At 35.8% G+C, this 23,071-nt stretch overlaps 1 protein-coding gene across 1 annotated transcript in view; it reads right to left on the minus strand.

The window, feature by feature from the left end:
- The window catches only part of LOC150098254 (OTU domain-containing protein 7B-like), a 235,979-nt gene that overhangs the window by 57,326 nt on the left and 155,582 nt on the right, over window positions 1-23,071 (minus strand). Inside the window, exons 6-8 of the mRNA XM_090406289.1 lie at window positions 12,522-12,649; window positions 2,622-2,697; window positions 1,749-1,751 (exon numbers count right to left, since the gene is read on the minus strand). Of these exons, the coding sequence (XP_090262415.1) occupies window positions 1,749-1,751; window positions 2,622-2,697; window positions 12,522-12,649 (207 nt within the window). The remainder of the gene's footprint in view (window positions 1-1,748; window positions 1,752-2,621; window positions 2,698-12,521; window positions 12,650-23,071) is intronic.

The following is a 23,071-nucleotide window of genomic DNA, read 5'->3' on the forward strand; positions in this document are numbered from 1 at the left end:
CCTCACCACATGCCTCTCTGGCAGAATCAATCAATGTTTTCTTCAGAGTTTGCCACCGAATCTCCAAGGTTTGATTCCTGTTCTCAAACTCTTCATTTTTTTCTTCAATAATCTTTGTGTATTTTAGTCTACAGTTCACATCTGAGAGCTGCTCAACTTTTATTTGCTTTTAAACTTTCTTACATGTTATTCTTTTGAATGTGAAATTCAATTTTATCCTGCTCAAGATTAAATAGTGATCACTTCCAATTTCAAATCCTCTGTACACTCTGGTGTCCTGCACCAGGGAGAAAACATCACTATCAACAATAGCATAGTCAATGAGACTTTACTTATTCCTTGCCTCTTCTCTCCATGTGAATTTTTGCACATTTTTATGATGGAACATGGTGTTAGTAATAACCAGTCCATGTCCTGAGCAGAAATCCAACAGATATTTGCCATTATTATTAGCTTTGCTCTTTTCTCCAAATTTTCCCAATATATTTTTGTATGTCTCACAATCATTTCTTACTCTGCTATTTAGATCCCCAACAAGGACCAACTTTTCCTTTTTCATTGTGTCAGTTGCTTTTTCTAAAGCCTCAAAAAATTCCTCCACTTCTACCTTAGTAGAACCTTCTGTGGGACCATAGGCACAAATAAGTTTCATTGTCCAGTTCCCCATTCTCATATTTGCTCACATTAATCTACTTGAGACTGTCTGCCATTCAAGAAGATTAGCCTCATATTTTGTGTTGAATACTATGGCTACTCCTTCTTTTCCTTGATTGTCACTGCCTGAATATAACATTTTGTATTTATTGCTCAGAAAGATCTCACCAGTTTTTGTCTTTTTTGTTTCAGTCACCCCTATTATGTCGATCTGGTACTTATCTAATTCCTCAGCTAGCTCCATTTCTTTGCCATTCAGCCTTCTTATGTTGATAGTACCGATCTTTAACTCTGGTGATGTTGAGTTGGGGTTTGTTTTCAGATTTGTTCCAGTAGCTGACTTTTCGCTGTTCGCCCTGATTCCCTGGCGAAAACAATGGGGGCCTTGTTTAACTGGGCGACGCCCCAGCCGGCATGAAATTTTGTCATGTTGTACCATCATTTTTTATTTTGGTTTAACCAATAAGAATACAATTTGGTTGGCTAAATCCCGAATTGCCAGCCCATCCTCGTTCGTTCAGTATCCAAGTAGCTACCCCACAGGGTGCACTACGAGAAGGTGAGGATTGGACATTAGGTCAGAAGCCCTGGTCGATTCTCTGCATTCCTTTAAAGGCTATGCGGAGGTCTCCTCTCAGTTATACAGCTTTGTCCCTTAAGCACCCCTAAATCCTTTAATTGTAATGTCCAAATATTTAAAGAGACGGAATAAACACGATAAGAACTACGAACACTCTACTACTGGCGCAAACTGCATATAAACAACAGTGGAACTGCACGACAGAGAGTGCGAATTATGCTAATAGCTCGCATCTCACCATGACATGCATATGCTGTACACATAGCAATATGACACTGTAGTGCTGCTAGCGTACTTCGCCCTTCTAAGTGCTACAAGATGGATTTTTATTATTTTTTATACAAAATAAGAGAATTGTATAGGATTGTTGATGATAAAATTAAATATTACAAGCAAATATAAATAAATTAATAAATATATTTATATATCGAGAAAAATTGGGGGTGCTGCAGTTCCGCAGTGCCTATGCACGAGCCGCACCTGTTGCTCACATATTTTGGATGTCCCCAAGAACTCCCTAAAAATACTTGACTAAATACAGGAGAGAACAATCATCTCTTACTAATTTACTTCACCCATTTTTCCACAAGTGTTTAGTTTCTGCTGTATTCATCCGCTATAAATATTTCCATGGTAAATGTTCATCAGAACTAACATCTATAATTCTCCTCTCTACCAAATGAAGTGTGTGTGCAGCTGACATCCAACATCTCTTTACAGTTCAAACTGACAGAGCAAGATTATCTTCCACCTCTTTCATTTCTTCTGCTGTTGCACTCTGAAACAGCCACCCTCCTATGTGTTTTGCAAAATACACAGGTTTTCAATTCTAACACAAAAAAGTAGTTCCTTTCTCAAATATCTATCCATAGTACTAGTGTACTATAGATTGGCCAATATGAAACATCATAAAAATTCAGAATAGGCAAGAAAGACTGTAAAGTGTGAAATTATTACATTTGGAAAGGCAATCATTTCTGATCCCCCCCCCCCCCCCCAAAGTCCTTGACTTCAGTTATCCAAAAATTATTCTGGTCAAATCTTGAGGTCAAAAAGCAAACTACTTTTTAATGTGTCCAATACCTATTTAATGGTGTTTGGTGCTTAAATTTGTATTAGTAAATTTTAGGAATTTGAATTTTAAACCTGGCATTGTTCAATATGTATTTGTGGGGTGAGGGATGTTATGACACCACAGCAGAATATACTTTTTTCATTATTATTAACAAATGAACTCTTATCTGGAAGAGTTCATTCGCCAAACTTGGCAGACCAAGATGTACATCTAACGACTATGTATATGAAAAATGTTTTGTACATGTAACAAAAATCACTCACCTTCTTCCACCCAGTGAACTATAGTTGTCCTTGTTCAATGTTCTGGCACGTGGCTGTGTGGAAGCCATCTTTTGTAAATTTTGCCACTCACGGTACCATTCTTCATCACAATATACAAGGCCTGCCTATTTATATACATGAAAAACAAATGCAGATTAGGTGTATAAAAGAATCAATGAAATATATAAAATTTTTCCAAAGAGGGAAGCCCAAGACTCCCTGGAGTCTCTCAGCATTAATAGGGATGGAGATGATTTCTCCTCTTAACATTCTGTACTGTTATTTACTAATGTACTATCAAGTAATGGCAAAAATTCAATACAACAAAATCCACCAAAATCACTGTTTAAATCAGTCCAGTTTGATTCACTGATCTTCTGGCAAAGAAGAATACAAATTCATAAGTCACTGCAAATAACATATTTTTCTTGGTTATATGGATTGAATATTTGTGTGTGTGTGTGTGTGTGTGTGTGTAATTGTCATCTCAAAATTTTAAATCCAACTCACTTTCCATAATACAGTAAATGTATGCTCTCTTTTTTCCTTCATATATATATATATATATATATATATATATATATATATATATATACATATATATATAGGAAGACATACATACATATGTATACATATATATTTTCGGAAACAAAATGGTTTCCGAAAAGGCTGATCCTGCATAGATCTAATTTTTACTCTAAAATTATTAATAGAAAGAGAAGAGAATTTCAAAAAGAAACACACATGGCCTTTATTGATTATGAAAAAACCTTTGACAAAATTAGTACACAAAAATTGTTTAAAATATTAACCGATTTAAATATACCAAACCAACTTTTACAATCCATTCAAGATATATATACAGGAAATAAAATAGCAGTTAAATTAAAACACATCTCGGAATGGAAAAATATATCAAGAGGAGTACAACAAGGATGTACCCTCTCATCCCTGCTTTTCAATATATAAATAAAATTATAACAATCTGGAAACAGTATAACTCATTGGTATACAAATAACCCCACAAATGAAGATAGATACACTACTATTTGCAGATGATCAAATAATATTACTACATCAGAAGATGATTTACAAAGATCATTAAATGATATTTCTTCTCTCACACAAGCATTCTGGATCAGTAGAGCTATATATTGGACTACTATTTGTTTCATGGCTACGGAATCAAAGTTGGTCGATTGGTAGAGTTGGAAGGTTGTTGTTGTTGGAAGGGTGTTAAGTCTCGATGAGTCTTTGGACTCCCTGGAGGTGTCACATAATAATATTTCAAAACAATATAATATGACAATATCTAAAGAAAAAACAAAAATAATGGCATTTAAAGGAGAAAACTCTTTAGTGACAGATAATAAAACAGATATATAGATAATAAAATATTAGAACAAGTAAATACTTCCAAATACTTGGGATGTGATTTATCATATGAAGAAGAAAAAGACAGACACTAAAATATCAAACTTTTAAGTAAATGGCATAATAAATAATATATTTAAACCATCCCTAGTACAAAAACACACTAAAATCAGATTATATAATGTCATGTCAAAACCAACTTTACTTTATGGAAGTGAAAGTTGGACCATAAGAAAGAAGGATGAATTCAAACAGCAGAAATAAAATCTCAGAAAAACAGCTGGATATACCAAGTGGGACCATAAAACAAATGAAGAAATTTTACAATCCCTGAAGATAAAACCAAGTAATTACTACATAAGACAGCATAAACAAAAATGGATAGAACATTTAAATCGAATGGACTACAGCAGACTACCAAAAATATTATACAGATATAAAATAAGTGGGAAAAGAAGAATTGGAAGACCATGAAAGAGATTGCATGAGACCAGAACAGACCACCTGACCTAAATCCATGTTAGGAAGATGATATATATATATATAAAAGAATCTCAAACACAAAATATTACAGAACACAATACATTAAATAATGAATGGAAGCTGATGAATCTGAAAAGGGTGGTGCTTAAGGGTCAAAGCTGTATAACTGAGAGGAGACCTCCACATAGCCTTTCAAGGAATGCGGAGAACCGACCAGGGCTTCTGACCTAATGTCCAATTCTCACCTTCTCGTGGTGCACCTTGTTGGGTATCTACTTTGATACTGAACGAACGAGGATGGGCTGGAAATTTAGGATTTAGCCGACCAAATTGTATTCTTATTGGTTAAACCAAAATAAAAAATGATGGTACAACATGACAAAATTTAATGCCGGCTGGGGCGTTGCCAGGATAAACAAGGCCCCCGTTGTTTTCGCCAGGGAATCAGGACGAACAGTGAAAAGTCAGCTACTGGAACAAATCTGAAAACAAACCCCAACTCAACATCACCAGAGTTAAAGATCGGTACTATCAACGTAAAAAGCCTGAATGGCAAAGAAATGGAGCTAGCTGAGGAATTAGATAAGTACCAGATCGACATAATAGGGGTGACTGAAACAAAAAAGACAAAAACTGGTGAGATCTTTCTGCGCAATAAATACAAAATGTTATATTCAGGCAATGACAATCAAGGAAAAGAAGAAGTAGCCATAGTATTCAACACAAAATACAAGGCTAATCTTCTTGAATGGCAGTCAGTCTCAAGTAGAGTAATGTGGGCAAATATGAGAATGGGGAACTGGACAACGAGACTTATTTGTGCCTATGGTCCCACAGAAGGTTCTACTAAGGTAGAAGTGGAGGTATTTTTTGACGCTTTAGAAAAAGCAACTGACACAATGAAAAAGGAAAAGTTGGTCCTTCTTGGGGATCTAAATAGCAGAGTAGGAAATGATTGTGAGACATACAAAAATATTTTGGGAAAATTTGGAGAAAAGAGCAAAGCTAATAATAATGGCAAATATCTGTTGGATTTCTGCTCAGGACATGGACTGGTTATTACTAACACCATGTTCCAACAAAAAAATGTGTACAAATTCACATGGAGAGAAGAGGCTAGGAATAAGAAAAGTCTCATTGACTATGTTATTGTGGATAGTGATGTTTTCTCACTGGTGCAGGACACCAGAGTGTACAGAGAATTTGAAATTGGAAGTGATCACTATTTAGTCTTGAGCAGGATAAAATTGAATTTCATATTGAAAAGAATAACATGTAAGAAAGTTTAAAAGCAAATAAAAGTTCAGCAGCTCTCAGTTGTGAAATGTATACTAAAATACAGAAAGATTATTGAAAAGAAAATGAAAGAGTTTGAGAACAGGAATCAAACCTTGGAGATTCAGTGGCAAACTCTGAAGAAAACATTGATTGATTCTGCCAGAGAGGCATGTGGTGAGGTTGTGTGCAAGGATAAAAAAAAATCAGAACTCCCTGGTGGACACAGGAAGTTAAAGAGGTAGTGAAGGAAAAGAAGAAAGCATATCAAAAGTTCCTGGCAAACAAGTCAGCTTTTACTCTTACAGAATACAGAGACAAATGTAAGAAAGCTAAACAGTGTGTAAAACTAGCTAAACAAAAGTCATGGGAGGACTTTGGCAAGAATATAGAAAATAAATATCAAGAAGGTCGCAAAATATTCTGGAGGTTGTTGAAGAAGCTTAGGAATGGAGGAAAGAGTGCTGTAAAAGGAGTTAGAGATGATAAAGGTGACATGAAAATGGTAGAAAAAAGATATCCTTGAAGTATGGAGTAATTACTTTGAAAAACTGGCATGCAGTCAGGAATACATATCCATACTTGAAGTAGAAAAAGCCATCAAAGGCTTCAAATGTGGAAAGGCAGCAGGAGTAGATGATATTCGACCAGAAATGCTGAAGCATGGTGGTATAAGAGTCTTACAGTGGCTGCACTGCATAGTTCAGAAAGCCTGGACAGAGGGACGAATTCCCAATGATTGGAGTAGAGCTCTCATAGTACCCATATATAAAAAGGGAAATAAAACTAAATGTGAGAATTACAGAGGTATTTCCCTACTGAGTGTTCCTGGCAAGATCTATGCAAGTATACTTGAGAAACGATTGAGAAGAATTGTGGAAGAAAAGCTTGTGAAGAACAAGCTGGATTCAGGCCAAATAGAGGCTGTCAGGATCAGATCTTCACTTTACGACAAATAGTTGATTAAGCATGGGAATATAACAAAGATCTGTATTTAAGTTTTGTCGATTTGGAAAAGGCATATGAAAATGTGCCAATAGAGAAGCTATTCAATATGCTACAGTTATATGGTGTCAATGGAGCATTATATCAAGCAATACTTAGTCTTTATTTGAGTTGTAAGTCAGCAGTTAGAATTGAAGTACAGGAAGATGGTTTAATGTTAAATCTGGTGTGAGACAAGGATGTACATTATCCCCTCTGTTATTCATTATCTATATGGATCACATTATGAAGGAAAGTGGTATTAAACCTGATATCAAAATTGGAGATGTTAATGTCAGCTCTTTGCTTTATGCGGATGATGTTATACTTCTAAATAAATCCGCTACAAGTCTGCAAGATTCTCTGACTAAATTCAATTGCTGTTGTAATAGATATGGTATGAAGGTCAGCAATAAAAAGACAAAGACAATGAAAATAGGCAGAATCATTGAAAATGTCAACTGTGTTGTGAATGGACAACCTGTGGAACAAGTAAAACATTTCAGCTACTTAGGCATGATTTTTACTGAATATGGTAAATTAAATATAGAAATAGACAACAGAATCAGCAAAGCTGGTATGGTGGGAAGTCAATTGAATAAATTCATATGGAATAAGAGAGAAATTAGTCGGAACACTAAATTAGCTGTATACAAGACAGTATTCAAAAATTTTAACTTATGGATCTGAGAGCTGGGTCAGAAGTAAAACGCTTGACCAAAGACTACAGACCACAGACATGAGAGTCCTGAGAAAGATTAGAGTCGTGAACAGATGGCATCAATGGCAATATCATATTAAAAATGAGGATATTAGCAAAGAACTTGACATTGTCAGCATCCAGGAATGCGTTAGCAGAGCTAATCTCAGGTGGTATGGTCACTTAAATAGAATGGGAGATGAAAGATTAGCAAAACAAGTGTTCTCTGCCAGGTTGGCAGGAAAACGACCCAGAGGAAGACCAAGATATAGGTGGATTGATACGGTACAAAGTGCCTTGGACGATAGAAATATAAGATCTGATAATGTTGGAGTCTTGACAAGTAACAGACTGATTTGGAGGAAAATTGTAGATAGGAAGTTAGTAATGATGTAATTTTTTCATGTAGTACTGTCATATCCTGTACACCCCTTGAGGGTACATGGCAGGAATTTGATGATGATGATGATGATGAATCTGAAAAACTGTTTTATTGCTTTCCCCCAAAACACAATAATGGCATTGACTATTCTGCTAGTTTAAAGAGAACCGACAAACTATTAGAAAGAATTTCTTGTTATGTAGAAGAAAGAAAGAGATCGACTTGAAGTGGTGCATTTTATGTGTTGTATCTTTATAGTGGCACTGAAAGATAAGGGGTTTGTTCATAAGTTAGTTATTAATATTAGGATAACTCGTAGTTTTTTTGTTTAAATTAAATATTGCCAGTATGGCGCCAATGAATGGTAGAGCAATGGTAGCAAAGTTGTCATTGTTGGATTAACTGAATTTGCAATTTTGTACAGTGCAATGAGTGTAAGATGTATTCGTTGCAAAAGCTAAAGGAGAGCAAAACTGGTAAGTGAGTGTATGTTAAGTGTTTTGAGAGTGAGCGCCAGATGGGTGGTGAGAATGAGGTAAATGTTAGTAGAGTAGAGAGTATTGAAGGTAGTATAGAAAATGTTAATGTTGGAATTAATCCTGAATGTGCATAATTGAAAATACACGACAACAAATTGTGAATTTCACAGGACACAGTGCAAAATCAAAAACTGCAGAAATGACAAGAAATTAGCAGGGCTGAGAAGACGAAAAAAGCAGGTGGTCTGAGGTAAGACTCAAGAACACGTGAACAAATGAGCAAAACAAGGTAAGCAGAAAATTATGTATGGAGACTTCATGATCAAAGTGCTAAATGAAAGTATAAGTGGGTGACAATGACCACATGGTACTCAGTTGGAAAATGGCTAAGTTTGTGAATATTGCATTCAGAAAGGTTACATGCTGAACTTCAAACCAGGAAATTATAACCAAATTAGGGGTATAACTGGATTCTGCACCATGGTATCAGTTGTTAGGATGGTAAAGATATCGACAGTGCATGGGCAGTTTTTAAAAAATACTTAAAGGATGCAACATCAGAATGCGTCCCTAGAGTTAAAAAAATAAATATGCTAGGAATCAAATGGATGATGTCCTTTATGAAAATTATAAGCAATGAATCAGAAGAGTCACAACTGTTGTATGGAAAACTAAGTCTGAGTGTGAAAAAGACAGTGGCTCTGCAAGTTAAAGAAATCCCACCAAAGAATTCTATCATAATGCTGCAAGTAAAAGAAAAAATGAATATGAACAAATAACTCTACTGAATGCAGACAGTGTGATTGTGACAGATGCAGAAAAGGCTGTTCAACTAATAAATGCCCATTTTGCTTAAAGCCATCAACCTGGTGTATGCAACATTGCTCTAGCTGCTACCTCTTCACGGAATGAAGAAACTCAGGTGTACGAGGAGGCGATATTAAAGCTTGTACAAACTGAATAAGAAATTGGCAATAGAGGCTGATGGGATATCAGCATGGATGCTAAAAGAGTGTTCAGCTGAACTGGCTATTCCTATGACTTGGTTATATAATTTGGGTCTCAGAACAGGGAAGATTCCACATAAGTGGAAAGAATGTATGGTAATCCTATTGCACAAGGGTGATCAAAAGACTGATGTATCCAACTACTGACTATCGGTATCTCTGGAGTGGTAAAAGTAATACACACTTTTACTCTGCTCTGGAGTGGAAGTAAAAGTGTGTATTACTTTGCAATGAACAGCATGGGTTTACTAAGGGATGGTCATGTTTGAGCAACTTTCATTCTATAATAATGTTATTCTTGAGTTAGACAAGGGAAATGGATACACCATGATACTTTTGGATTTTGTTAAGTTTTTTGACAGAATACAGCATGGATGGCTGTGCATTAAATTGGAGAATATAGGTTTGGATTATACAATATTAGTGTGGATAAGAAGATGGCTGACTGATAGATATCAAAAAGTGATATATGAAAGATGTGAGTCTGCAAGATTTAGGGAAATCAGTGGTGTACCACAAGAATCAGTCTTTGGTCCACTGTTATTCAGTCTATACATTAATGACATTTTGAAGGATTTCACAGGAACATACAGCTATTTGCTGATGATGCAAAGATAGGCAAGGTAATTAGGAATGCAGATGAACTGCAGTACTTGCAGGATGATTTGAACAGGCTGGAAATCTGGGCATGGAAAATTGTCAGTTAAATGAGTTAAATGTTAGTAAATATAAAGTCATTCACTTCAGTGGATTAGATATCCAGTGTCATATTATACTGGTGGGATTATGCTAGAAATTGATCAGACTACAGATTTGGAGTTTGTCTCTTATGGATGTTCTTTGAGTAAAAATCTCTATTAGATTCAATTGCTGTCTCCATTATTCTCCAATCCACCTTTAAATAGCAAAGACATGTTTCTCAACGACATTAATATTCATTATGCCATTTGCCTTCTAGGTGCACTGATTTAACAAGTGCAGATACTGAGGCATTGGAACCTGCATAACTCAGTAATGGCAAGGCTCTTTGGTGTTTCTAAGTGGCAGAGAACATTTACAGGACTTTTTAGCTGAAGATGAAAAGCTCCTGTATAAGACACTGAAGTGGCAGGGTTTTTCCCTCCTGAGAAACTTGGGTTTTTTATCCTGTAAAACAGAATGGCAGACAGAACTTACACAATGTATTATGTCAGTTAACTGTGTAAGTTCTGTCTGCTGTTCTGTTTTGCAGGATGAAAAACCCAAGTTTCCCAGGAGGGAAAACCCTGCCTTTCCTCCCTTTTGAAATACCATTATTACATAAATCTATTGAAAAAATATCACTGCCCAGTGAACGCAACTCCCAAAAATTGCCACACCATACAAGCAACTTCTTCTTGATGAAAAGCAAATAATCATTTAAAACTACTACGGTTAATTTCTAAGTATGATAATTTTTTTTTTCAAGGGTTTTTTTTTTTGGGGGGAGGGACAGTGCACAACAGTATGACATACTGGCACCCTTATTAACAGTGACACACTGATACTGTAAAACCTTTCCTGCTAGCAAAGAATGTGTACCAGTTGTTTGACAAAAAAAAAAAACCCACTGTTTATCTTTATTAAAACACTTAAGGAATTGAACAACGTAGTTAAGGATATAAATTAAATTAAACTTTAACAAATATTTTCCAATATTTCGGCAACGTCACATTGCCATCTTCTAAAGGACCTTACAAAAAAAGTTACGTGCACGTAGGCACCACAACACAGAAACTGGGAATGAAGAGATGAAGCTATTGTTCTCCTAACAGTCCTGATGGTGCCCTCTAGCGGGCTAAGTAGGTGTTCTTGGCTGTTGGGCTGAAGGTCTGCTGATGTAGGCCTCCCAAATTTGGGGCAGTCGCATACAACCAAATTTGTTGAGGTTTGGAGAATTTCTTAGGCTGAGGCTGATTCCATAAAGAGAGAATTGGCATCCCTTATCCACTCCACTAAAGACCAACCACTTCCCCTAGACCTACCTGGTGTTTACCAGGTCCCTCTGCAGTTGTAAACTGTCTTACTTTGGCCAAACAGGCAGGACAGCGAATATCAGAATTTCGGAACACAAGGACTACATCAGTTTTCACAAATACAGTCATTCTGGGCTTGCAGACCATGCTCTGGAAACACGCCACAGAATACGGTGGAAGAAAGCTACAGTGATACACCGTAGCAAATACAAATTTGAAAGACTCTTTATGGAATCAGCCTCAGCCCTAAGAAATTCTCCAAACCTCAACAATATTTGGTTGTCGCATACAACCAAACAAAATTTGGTTGTATGCGACTGCCCCAAATTTGGGAGGCCTACATCGGCAGACCTTCAGCCCAACAGCCAAGAACACCTACTTAGCCCGCTAGAGGGCACCATCAGGACTGTTAAGAGAATAGCTTCATCTCTTCATTCCCAGTTTCTGTGTTGTAGTGCCTACATGTACGTAACTTTTTTTGTAAGTTCCTTTACAAGATGGCAACGTGATGTTGCCGAAATATCGGAAAATATTTATTAAAGTTTAATTTAATTTATATCCTTAACTACGTTGTTCAATTCCTTAAGTGTTTTAATAATGCAAAACCAACGTATAAGCCTGTCTACGAGAACCACTGTTTATCTCTATATAATCAAATCACAATATTGTTGTTACATGACAAATGCTTAATAAGTGGCTTTCTTTTATGCAGAACTACAGAAGCAGTTATTTCTAAATGCATCAATTTATGATGGGCAACTTTTTTTTTTGTAGAAAGAATTCATTTATTTAAGAGTATGCCAAGTGATACCAAAAATAAGTATTGACTCAAACTTTATTTTACGAGGAAAAACTTTAAAGAATGTATCAAGTGGAAAGTCTCTTTTACTTTACAAATCAATTTTGTTCATTCTTGCTTGTGGCTTTAAAGCATTTGGTGTATCAATTTTATTGTTCCAAACTTTTTTTTTTCAATTATCTGCATTCAAGACTGCTTTGCTAATAAATGGGTTTTCAATTTAATATAAAGATTCATTTATATAAAATAGTTATTATCAAAGATGCCTTTATATTTAACAAAAATTAGAGACAATGCGAAGTGTACTATCTAGCTGAGATAACATAAAACTGATATTGCAGTAAAACATACATCAAAAGATATTAAATATATCCATATATAGCTCTGACAAAGTTATTACTTATAATGAAAGCAATGTGATTTGCAGTGCAATCTTTATATAAGGCTTATTGATAAATGAAGTTTTACATACCTCTTTATTTTGTAGAGCTGTCTGCCATCTCCATCTTCTATAAAATGCTTCTGAAAACACACCATTCAATAACATAGAATGTAAAGCTTTCCTCAAAGTTAAAAGTCGATCGTGAAATCCCCACATCCCTGGAATAAAAATAAACTTTGCACTGTCTACATCAACTTGCAGTTAATCTAATATTTTTAAAAAAATTTATTTTTGTACATTATAGTATATAGGTAGTAATACTTGATTTTTAAAAGTAGTTACACAAAATACTCTGTGACACAGTATATGATGTACACAAATACCCACAGTATCAGAAAAAAACGAGAAGAGTTTTTGGAATCGGTAACTTCAACCAACAAAAAAGAAGTTAAGGAAGAGCGTAGATCTGATGAAAATGGTTCTTTTGAGGCTGTCTGGTTTGAGATAGGGCTAACAGAACAAAATATATTTTTGGTTGCTGCTATAGACCTGTGAGTCCAGAAGGAGATGTGGACAAACATGCATCAGCACACACAATGAGTGCAAGCTGAGCAATTATCATGGGAGACTTCGACTATGGTGATATAGATTGGTAGGAGGAAAGGGCACATGGCAAAATGGAAATGGAATTTATACAGTTACTACGGGATATGGCCTGAAACAGCATGTGATGGAAGGCACCAGTGTTGGATCTTGAAATAGCATTAGAGGATCTATCTATAATTACAGTTGCAACTCAACCTCCGATCGGGGAAAGTGAATATGCAGTCTTGTCCTGGGAGGTTGCTCAACATTTGGAAATTTCAGTCAAGAAAGAGTTTATGTGGAACTACAACGCTAGCAATTTCTTAAGAAACTACATGGAATGATTGTCATTAGTACATGGGAAGTGGTCAAGGATTATTTGAGTGAGGTAGTATTGCATACATAGGGTTAAGAGGATAAATCAAGTAGGGATTAAGCGAATGAGTAGCAATATAAAACAGGAGCTGCAAACAAAGAAAGCATTGTAGAAGGGAAAAAAAAATATGATCAGCATGCTTATTTGCAATATAAAGCACAAGCAAGAAGGGTAACTGGTATGGTAAGGAAGACTAAATCAGATTTTGAAAGAAAATTAGCTAATCAGGCCAGAGTAAATCCAAAAGTTTTTTCGCTATGTAGCAAGAATGATTATGGAAAGATAACTACTGTACTGATGGTAGGAAAGTGATTTAAACAGAAGAAATAGTTCAGTTACTAAGTGATCACTTTGCAAGGGTATATCATCTAGGTGTCACTTTGCAGTTACTGAAGTGACAAAGACAGATAGTAAATTACAGACTAATTAGTATCTCTGGAGTAAGAATTGAAAAGATGGCATGAATGAAAGAAATGGAAAGGAAACAAAAGCTAGTGAAACTGATAAAGCGAAAGTAAGAATGTAGAAGAGAGAGTAAAAGTTGAAAGTTTATTTTTCATTTGGTTAGAATATAATACATTTAGTTTAATCCTTTATCCAAGTGTGAGCAAACAAAGTTTGCACCTGAAAGTATCTTCAGGACTGGGGTAAGGTGGTACAACACCATACCTCACCTTACCCCAGTCCTGAAGATACTTTCAGGCACAAACTTTGTTTGCTCACACTTGGATAAAGGATTAAACTAAATTTATTATAGAGAGTAAAAGTGTTGAAAGAAAGAATAGTATGACTGATGTAAAGAATGAAGAGTTGGCTGCAATGAGGGAGATAGCTCGGTTGTGCAGAGTGGTACATAAGTTGAAGCAGGTGCTGGAGCGAATGCAAAAAATGTCTGGAGAGTGGATTATCTGAAAACAGAAAGAAAGAAATGAGAGATAAGAAAAATGAGGGCTTGACCAAAAGAGAAAGAAAAATCAAGGAGTGAGTGTTGTATGGTGATTCAATGATAAAAAGGTGCTATTGATGAGTTTGACAAAATTGTGCTTTGTTAGTGCAAAAATTAATGATGTTGGTGAGGCTATTAGAGCACAAAAGGGTAAGGTGAAAGAAATGATCGTAGTGGCTGGAATGAATGATTTAAAAGGAGAAAAGTATGGCAGGAGAGAGGACATGAAAGAATTACTGGAAGTAACAAAAGAAAAAAGTGAGCGAGTTAAGATAGTGAGTCTGTTGCCATGGTATGATAGAGTAGAGCTGAGAAGGAGGGCTAAAATAACGAATGACTCGATGCACAGGTTATGCAGGAGGAAGTAGTATGGAGTTTGTGGATGTGTGGAGTGAGTTTGACGGGTGAAAGGACTTACACAAAAAGGATGGTTTGCATCTGAATGGATCTGGTGTTCAGAGACTGGAAAAAGTGTTGTTGAATGAAGTGAAAGTGGATGTGAAGAATCAGGGAAACTTTTTTTCCGGGGGGGGGGGGTAGCAGAGTGAATATGCAGACATCATTGAAGCAGTTGAGTGTAAGAATGAGTATAATATGATTAAGATAGTACCACTGGTAACAAACCAGAATGAGATAGTATAAAGCATTGGAATAGCAGTGGGTCTAAGGGGCTTTTGCACTTTATGTACACTGATACCAGGAGATTTAGAACAAACAGGAGGAATTTTTGGCATTGGTTAGCTCATCCTGGCCAAAAGTTATTGGTATTAGTGAAACATGGTTAAGAAGATGATATAGTTAGTGGGATAGAAAGGATAGGGAGAAAGAATGGGGAAGAAGTGTTATTGATGATAGCCAATGAACTGCAACCAAAGAGAGTAGAAGTTCAACTGCAGGCCAGTGAAAATAGCACATCTGAGGTTATCTGGTGTGAGATTGAGGCCAGCAGAACAAAATATAGTTTTGTGCTGCTATAGACCAGGAGATGAAAAAGATGATGGAGATAGTATGCATAGGCAAATAGACCCAATGAGTGGAGGACATGTAATTATTGGGAGAAGGAGAGGACACATGGAAGGAAGGAAATGGATTTTATACAGTTACTAAGGGATAATTATCTGAAACAGCATGTAATGGAAATACTAGGGTTTGAGAGTGCTCAATCTAGTAATTGCATATGAGAATTTGTCTATAACGAATATGATCATGTTGCCACCAGTTGGTAAGAGTGACCACATTGTCTTGACCTGGGAGGTGGGCAAATATGTGGAATTTTCAGATAAGGCAGAGTATATGTGGAATTACAAGGGCTGGTAGGTATGACAAACTTGGGAGATTGCTTGGATTAGTGCCATGGCATGTAAAACTGCAAGGACTGGATGTTGATAGTGCCATATTGTTTAATCTAAGTCTCAGCTCTGGGTTAGTTCCGAAGGGGTGGAAACAGGAAAATAGTTCCATTAAATAAAGGAGGAGGCTCCAAGACTGATGTAGCAAATTACTGACCGATCAGCATATCAGGAGTTGTTGTCCAAGTATTGGAGAAGTTGGTCATGAGCAAAATACAGGAATGGATAGATGAAAATTGGATACTGTATGGGAGACAGTATGGTTTTGTGAAAGGCAGGTCATGCCTCAGTAACTTGCTCACATTTTATACAGTGACAGTTGAGTTTTATAATACAGTGATGACAGCTGAGCAAAGTCCAACAGTGATATTGTTGGACTTTGCAAAGGCCTTTTACAGGATACCACATAGAAGAATTTTAATCATGTGTTCTTGCACCACAGTAGTGATCCAAGAACAGAACTCTGCGGCACATCACTACTCCAAAAGAAGGCCTGTGACTAGTGATGTGCTGCAGAGTTCTGTTCTTGGACCACTACTGTTTAATTTGTTCATTAACGATACAGGAAAAGATCTGAGAGGAACTGTACAGTTATTTGCAGATGATGCAAAGTTGGGTAGAGCAATAATTAATACAGATGATGTCAAAATTTTCAGGATGATTTTGATAGATTTGCAGACTGGGGAAAGGAGAATGGATTTCAGTTTAATGCAAAGTGTAAAGTTATGCATTTTAAGGTGAAAAGAATACCAGCTGTATACCACATTGATGGAACTGTACTCCAGGAAATTGACAAAGCCAGAGACGTGGGAATGTTAGTGGATAGGGAGTTAAAGTTTGGGGCGGGGGGCACATAGCAAAAGTGGCTAAAGCAGCTCATTAGATCACTTGGTTACTGAAGACAAACGGTTATCATTCTTCTTTATTGAACCTTGATAAGACTCATCTTGACTACTGCACGCAGATCTGGGCACCAGGATCTCTTGGTGATGAGGAGGCAGAGAGGATCCAGAGGCGAGTGACCAAGATGGTAGCAGGTCTATGGAATGAATCTTATGAGAACAAGTTGAAGATTTGTGGGTTACAGAAACTGGTTGATATATGGAAAAGGGGTGATATGATTGAGACATACAAATTACTGAGGAGTTTTAACAAGATTAAAGAGGAAATTTTTCAGAATAGATGTGTTGATGGGAGAACTAGGGGCCATCCATGGAAACTGAGTAAAAGTGTAGTGAGGAAGGGTGTTAGAACTAGATTTTTTGCTTCGAGAGTTGTGAATGAGTTCAAAGTAAAGTATGATAGATACTGCACAAATGTTGGATAGTTCTTGATATGTTTAAGGTTTCCCTTGACGAGTATAAGGAGTCCTTGGAGTTGCCGTAATAATAATAAAAGTATTGGAAAAGTTGGTTAAAAGTAAAATTCAGGAATGGGTGGATAGGAATATGATACTCTAAAGGGGATAGGATCTATAAATAGATCCTATCTGATTAATTTATTCACCTTTTATAATGAGGTGACAGCTGAATTGGATAAGGGAAATGGCTCAACCATGATACTATTGGACTTTGCAAAGGCATTTGACAGAATACTACATGGAAAACTAATAAGTTGGAACAAATGTGAATGGATATGAGGTTAGTAGCTTGTATTGGGGCGGGGGGCTGAGAGACATCAGAGGGTGGTGTATGGTGGAGGGCCCAGTACTTTGTACTAGGACCAATACTCTTTAATTTATACATATGTGATTTGAAATTCAGAGAACATATTGCAAGAGTTGGCAAAATAGCTCAGAGAATTACCTGGATGTTGAAGAACATACTGACAAAGTAAAAATAGGAAGGTCATTATCCCTCTTTTATATGATTCAGCCTCATTGTTGACTACTGCACAGATTTGGTCACCTGCATTTCGAGGGGACAGATAGTTTGTGAAGAAGGATTCAGAGATGCGTGACGAAGCTCATGACAGATCTGTAAAATGTTCAGTCTATCCTAATAGGGAAAATTCCATTTTGCAGGGTTTAGCTGACAGGTGGAGGAGAGGGGATAAGACAGAAACTTATAAGTTAAAGGGATTCTATAAGATTGACACAAAAGAAATTTTTCAATACATGGAGAGTAGGGGGAAAATAAGGGTTCACATTTGGAATTTGTCTAAGAGTGTGGTTAGTTAGGATATGCAGACCAGGTTCTTTACTTGGAGAGTGGTGAATGAGTGGAATGAATTGACAGGTATTATGTTAATTGATAGTGTGGATCTCCTGAAATGAGTCTTTTGAGTCCATGGAGTACCAATATAAATAATAATAATACTTGGTTTGCTGCAATGTTTTCCACATTTCTTTTTCCTGAGCTAATTTGTAAAAGTGTTTTCAGTACTGATTAACTCTAAACAGAAAATGTTGAGTAATTTTAATGGTATAGATGAGAACACAGACTGATAAGAAAATAACTATTAACCTATTGGTGATATTTTGCTTGTATTCTATCAGCATCTTCAGAGCACAAAAACATAAATAAGGTATTAATTTGGTCTTAAGATGACTGTCCCCCAAATCTTTGGCAAATTTTTAAAGCCATACTTGTTGAGGTTTGGAGTATGTTTCAAGGCTTCTGTTGATTCCAGGAACAACTTCTCTGACTTGTAAATGCTTCTGTACAGCACTTTTGTTTTTTTCCAATTGATCCTGTGTGCTGAGGTATCTAAAGCATGGTCTGCTAGACCTGAATTGCCATAGCAATAGTGCTGGATATATTTTTTATGTTCATCGAGGAAGATGTCCACAGTTCTTCCTGTCTGTCCATAGTAGGATGACACGAACTGGGCACTTCATCGACTCCTGGATGTGATAAAGGAGAGATTCTGTCCTTGGGTGAACATATGAGAGTTGCCAATTTCACATACGATTTAAATACAGTGTGTAGTTGGTGTTTGTTAAGCACTCTTAGATATCTTTTCAGATGTGCCTTTAATGTATGGGATGGTGACAGTTTTGCTGTAGTCTTCTGTGGTAGACAGTGGGGGGGGGGGGGGATTTCTGGGGAGCATTTGGTATTTTGTCTATCTTATGGGGATTATAGTCATTGGCCAAGACGGTGTGACACGAGTGAGTTCAGCAGTGAGATTCCTAAACAGAAAAGTAGCCCTTTATTACTTGTTCATATTTCCTTAGTAATTTTAACTAGCATTATCAGAGGAATGACAGACTCATAGAAACCATAGAAAACTTTTCAGTCCTAGATACAGCAATGATTAATACAGCTTGAACACATGAGTTGAATAGATGAAAATATGTGAGTATATTACATGATGATTAATAAAATGAAACTTAAAGGTTTCAATGTAGATGGTAACTTCAGTATCACTGATCTAGACTAAATCATTTTTGTTTAGTTTTGGAAGATGCAAAACGGCTTCACAAGATTATTTTGAAGAGATATAAATCAAAAAAGTAACAATATTGTAATAGGATCATGTGTTTGTTTCTACTTAACAATGGCTTTGATTGGTAGTGCTACATTTGACTGCAATTTAAATCTATTTTGCTTATGATAATTGTATGATATCTGTATTAAAATTCAAGATATCCCACAAATAAAAAAAAAGATGTTATAACACAAATATTTCATAAAGAGGTTGTTGTTACTTAAACATGTTTATTTTTTGTATCTCATGAGCAAGACATTTTTGTGTTCATGTTGTACGAATTTATAATCCATAATGTTATGAGAAGCACAAACTCGTTGTATTCGTGTTGTGAAAATTTATGTGCACTTACCTTGATGTTAAACCATCGTGAAATGAACCATTATTAATTCTGCTTGTTTATAGACAGAATTATAAATAATAACTTTTCTGCACTTATCGCCAAATCAAGTATAACGATGAAATCAGTAATGGTGGCATCTGAGGGTTGATTGAATGGATGTTGCTCTACTGCAGAAATGAAAAGAACGTTGATGGACATTGCGAAGTTACAGCTGTTTGAAAAGAAGGAAAAGAGAACGCAGCAGGAAGAGAATTGTGGAGTTTCTGTGTTTTCAATATATGAAGACTGAACAGAAATCAGAAGTTAGAAATGGAAGACAGAGAGCAGAATTCCTTCAAAAAAAAGAACAGTGAGATTTATTTTAGTAATTCATTCATATAAGAGTTTTATTCAGTGAAAACTAAAAGAAAATTTATTGCTCTCAAATTCATTCAGAAATGGGCCCCTGTAAAGTTTGCTTTATTTAGGATTCTGTCTGAAAAGTGATCTGAAGTGTTGATATAGTTTTATTTGTTTCTTCAATGAAGTATGCTGAGCCTTTCGTATAGAAAGTAAATTCAATAAATAATGAAGCTGCTGATATGGTTTTAGTAGTTTATTCAGTGGAGTTTGGTGTGACTTTCATATAAAAAGTGAGTGAAGTAATTAGTGTATATAGGATAAAAACAAAATGTTTTTTTCATTCTATGATTTAGGATGCAGGAAGAATTTGAACGATTTATGTTGCAGTTATACAGAAAACAATATTTTTCATCATCAAATTCCTGACATGTACAGGATATCATGGTAATATTACATGCTAGACATGATACTCAAACAAGAGATGGGCCACATCAGTTCAGTTCGCCCATTTCAAGAAGCAGACATGGAATCAAATCATAGCTTAGTGATTGTGAATATCAACTTGAAACTCAAGCGACAAGTAAAAGCACAGTTTCAGAATCAGAGAAATATAAAGATGCTAAGTGAGAAAATTACAGGGAAAGTGTATAAGAAAGTGCTCAGGGAAGAACTGAAATCCATTATGGAAAAGGAACTGCAAGAGAGAAACAACAAAGTGGAACAAACAGTCTCAGAGATAGAAAAGCCAAAGAAGGGATAAATCTCACAGGAGACATCACACATAATTCAAGAAAAAAGTGCTTTAAAGATTAGGAGAGAGGGAGATCTCTGTGGGAATGGAAGAACAGTCTAAAGCAAAATGCAATGAAGAAGGTGGTTAGGAGAGACAAATCAAAATGGCTAGAAGAACAGATCAATAAATCCTTTGGTGAAAACAGAACAAGTATATAAGATGATGAGAAATATCTACAAGAAATAGAGTCCAAAGCAGTGTGCCAACATCCATCCATAAGCTTCTTATGGATGGATGTTGAGGTCCAAAAGAAGTTTTGATGAATTGAGGGAAATATCACCACTAAGTTCACATGGAGAAACATATATACTGAGAGATGAGGCTGTAAAGGCAGCCTCATCTCTCACCTGGGAATGATGAGATCACTGGAGAGATGATGTGGCGAGGTGATAATAGACGAACTGTACTGGTTATGTAACATGGCATGGGAGGAGGGCAAAACACCAAATGAATGGACAAGATCAATCCTAATACTTATTCACAAAAAAAGGGAAGCAACATGGACTGCAAATATTACAGAATAGCTCTAACGAGTCATGTAGGAAAAGTACTTATAACGATATTAACAAAAAGAATAAGGAAAAAATAATGGAAAAAAATCTGGAAGATGAACAAGCAGGAATTAGAAGAGACAGAAGTACTGCACATCAAATACTAATGTTAAGATTAATTGTGGAGAAAGCTCTACGTAAAAATAAAAATGTTTATACTGTTTTGTTGACTTTCAGAAAGAATTTGACAGTAGTATAGATCAGAAAGTGGTAGAGACTGTAGTCAAATCTTATGGAGTGGAAAAGAATGTGATATATCTCTTTCAAAATATCAATGACAATGCAGAGGCAGCTATGAGAAACCATGGAGAAATAGAAACATGGTTCTGGACAACCAGAGACACAAAACAAGTAAAGGAGACCCAATATCCTCAAGCATCTTTATCCTGCTTTTACAAAAAAAAAAAAAAAAAAAAGGCTAATCATAAAGGATAACGTAAGGGAAATTTCAATTCACGGTACTAAGATAAACAACTTGTGATTTGCAGATGACATAGTCATTATTGAAGAAGATGAAAAGGAATTAGAAAGAACAGTGCTGAAGTTAAGTGAGGAAGGTAAGAGATACAGGCTGATAATGAAAATCAATAAAAATAATGATATTTAGAAAGAAGAGGATGAAAATGCAACCAAAGCAATGGACAAAAGCTGGAAGAGGTTAGGAACTTCACATACGTAGTGAGTAACATGGCACATGATTTAGACTGTAAGAAAGAAATAAGATCCCAGATAACAAAAGCTAAAGTAAACCTACAGGCAATGGACAAAATATAGAAAAGTAAATCAGTGAGCTTCACATAAAGCTGAGACTCCTGGACACATGAATTATTCACAAAAGATCTCTATGATTGTGAGTTATGGGTAGATAATGGTCAAAGACTGTAAGAAGAATATTGGCTTTCAAAAGAACATGTTATAGAAAGATTCTTTGAATTGGATGGATACAAAAGATAACAAATGAAGAACTGTATCACAAAGTAAACTCCAAAGAAAATCTAATGCAGAAAAGAATTCACAGGAAACTAAAGTTTTTTTTGGACACATCTGCAGAATGGATAATGATGGAAAGATTAAAACCTTGATGCTTGGTGCAATGGATGGTATAAATAAAAGAGGACAGCCAAGGCGAAAGTGAGTAGATGATGTGAAAAAGTAGTGTGGAAAGAGTTTACAGATTTGAGCCATCTGGCAGTAGACATAGAAAAGTGGCAAAGGAAGGGAAAAGGCTTTGCATTGACCCATGGGCAATGATGATGATCACATGAAAACGTTACATCATTACTAACTTGCTATCGACAATTGTCCTCAAAATTAATCTGTTAAAACTAATATTATCAGATCTTATATTTCTCCTTTCTAAGGCACTTTTTACTGTATTCATCCACCTAGATTTTGGTCTCCTTCTGGATCTTTTTCCTGCCATACTGGCAACAAACACTTGTTTCACTACCCTTTCCCCTCTCTTTCTATTTAAGTGACTATACTACCTGATATTAGCTCTGCTAACACATTCCTGAATGCTAACAACATCAAATTAATTCATAATATCCTCGTTTTTAATATGATACTGCCATTCCTGGCATTTAATCATTTTCCTAATCTTTCTCAGAATTCTCATATCTGTCATCTTCAGTTTTAGATCAAGTGTCTTATTTCTAAACTAACTCTCAGATCCATGAGTTAAAATTAGTTTTAACACTGTGTTGTATATAGCTATTTCATTGTTTTGACTCATTTTTCTCTTATTCAATATAAATTTATTCAGTTGACTTCCTACCATACCAGTTTTGCTAATTCTGTTGTCTCTTTCCATATTTAATTTGCAATTGCCACTAAAAATTGTGCATAAATAGTTAAAATGTTTTTACTTGGTCATAGGTTCTAAATTCAAGCGGCAGTTGATGTTTTCAATGTTTCTACCTA

Source organism: Typopeltis vanoorti, chromosome 16 (genome assembly GCF_054136105.1).
Source record: "Typopeltis vanoorti isolate ZY-2024b chromosome 16, IOZ_Tvanoo_1.0, whole genome shotgun sequence".
NCBI lineage: Eukaryota > Metazoa > Arthropoda > Arachnida > Uropygi > Thelyphonidae > Typopeltis > Typopeltis vanoorti.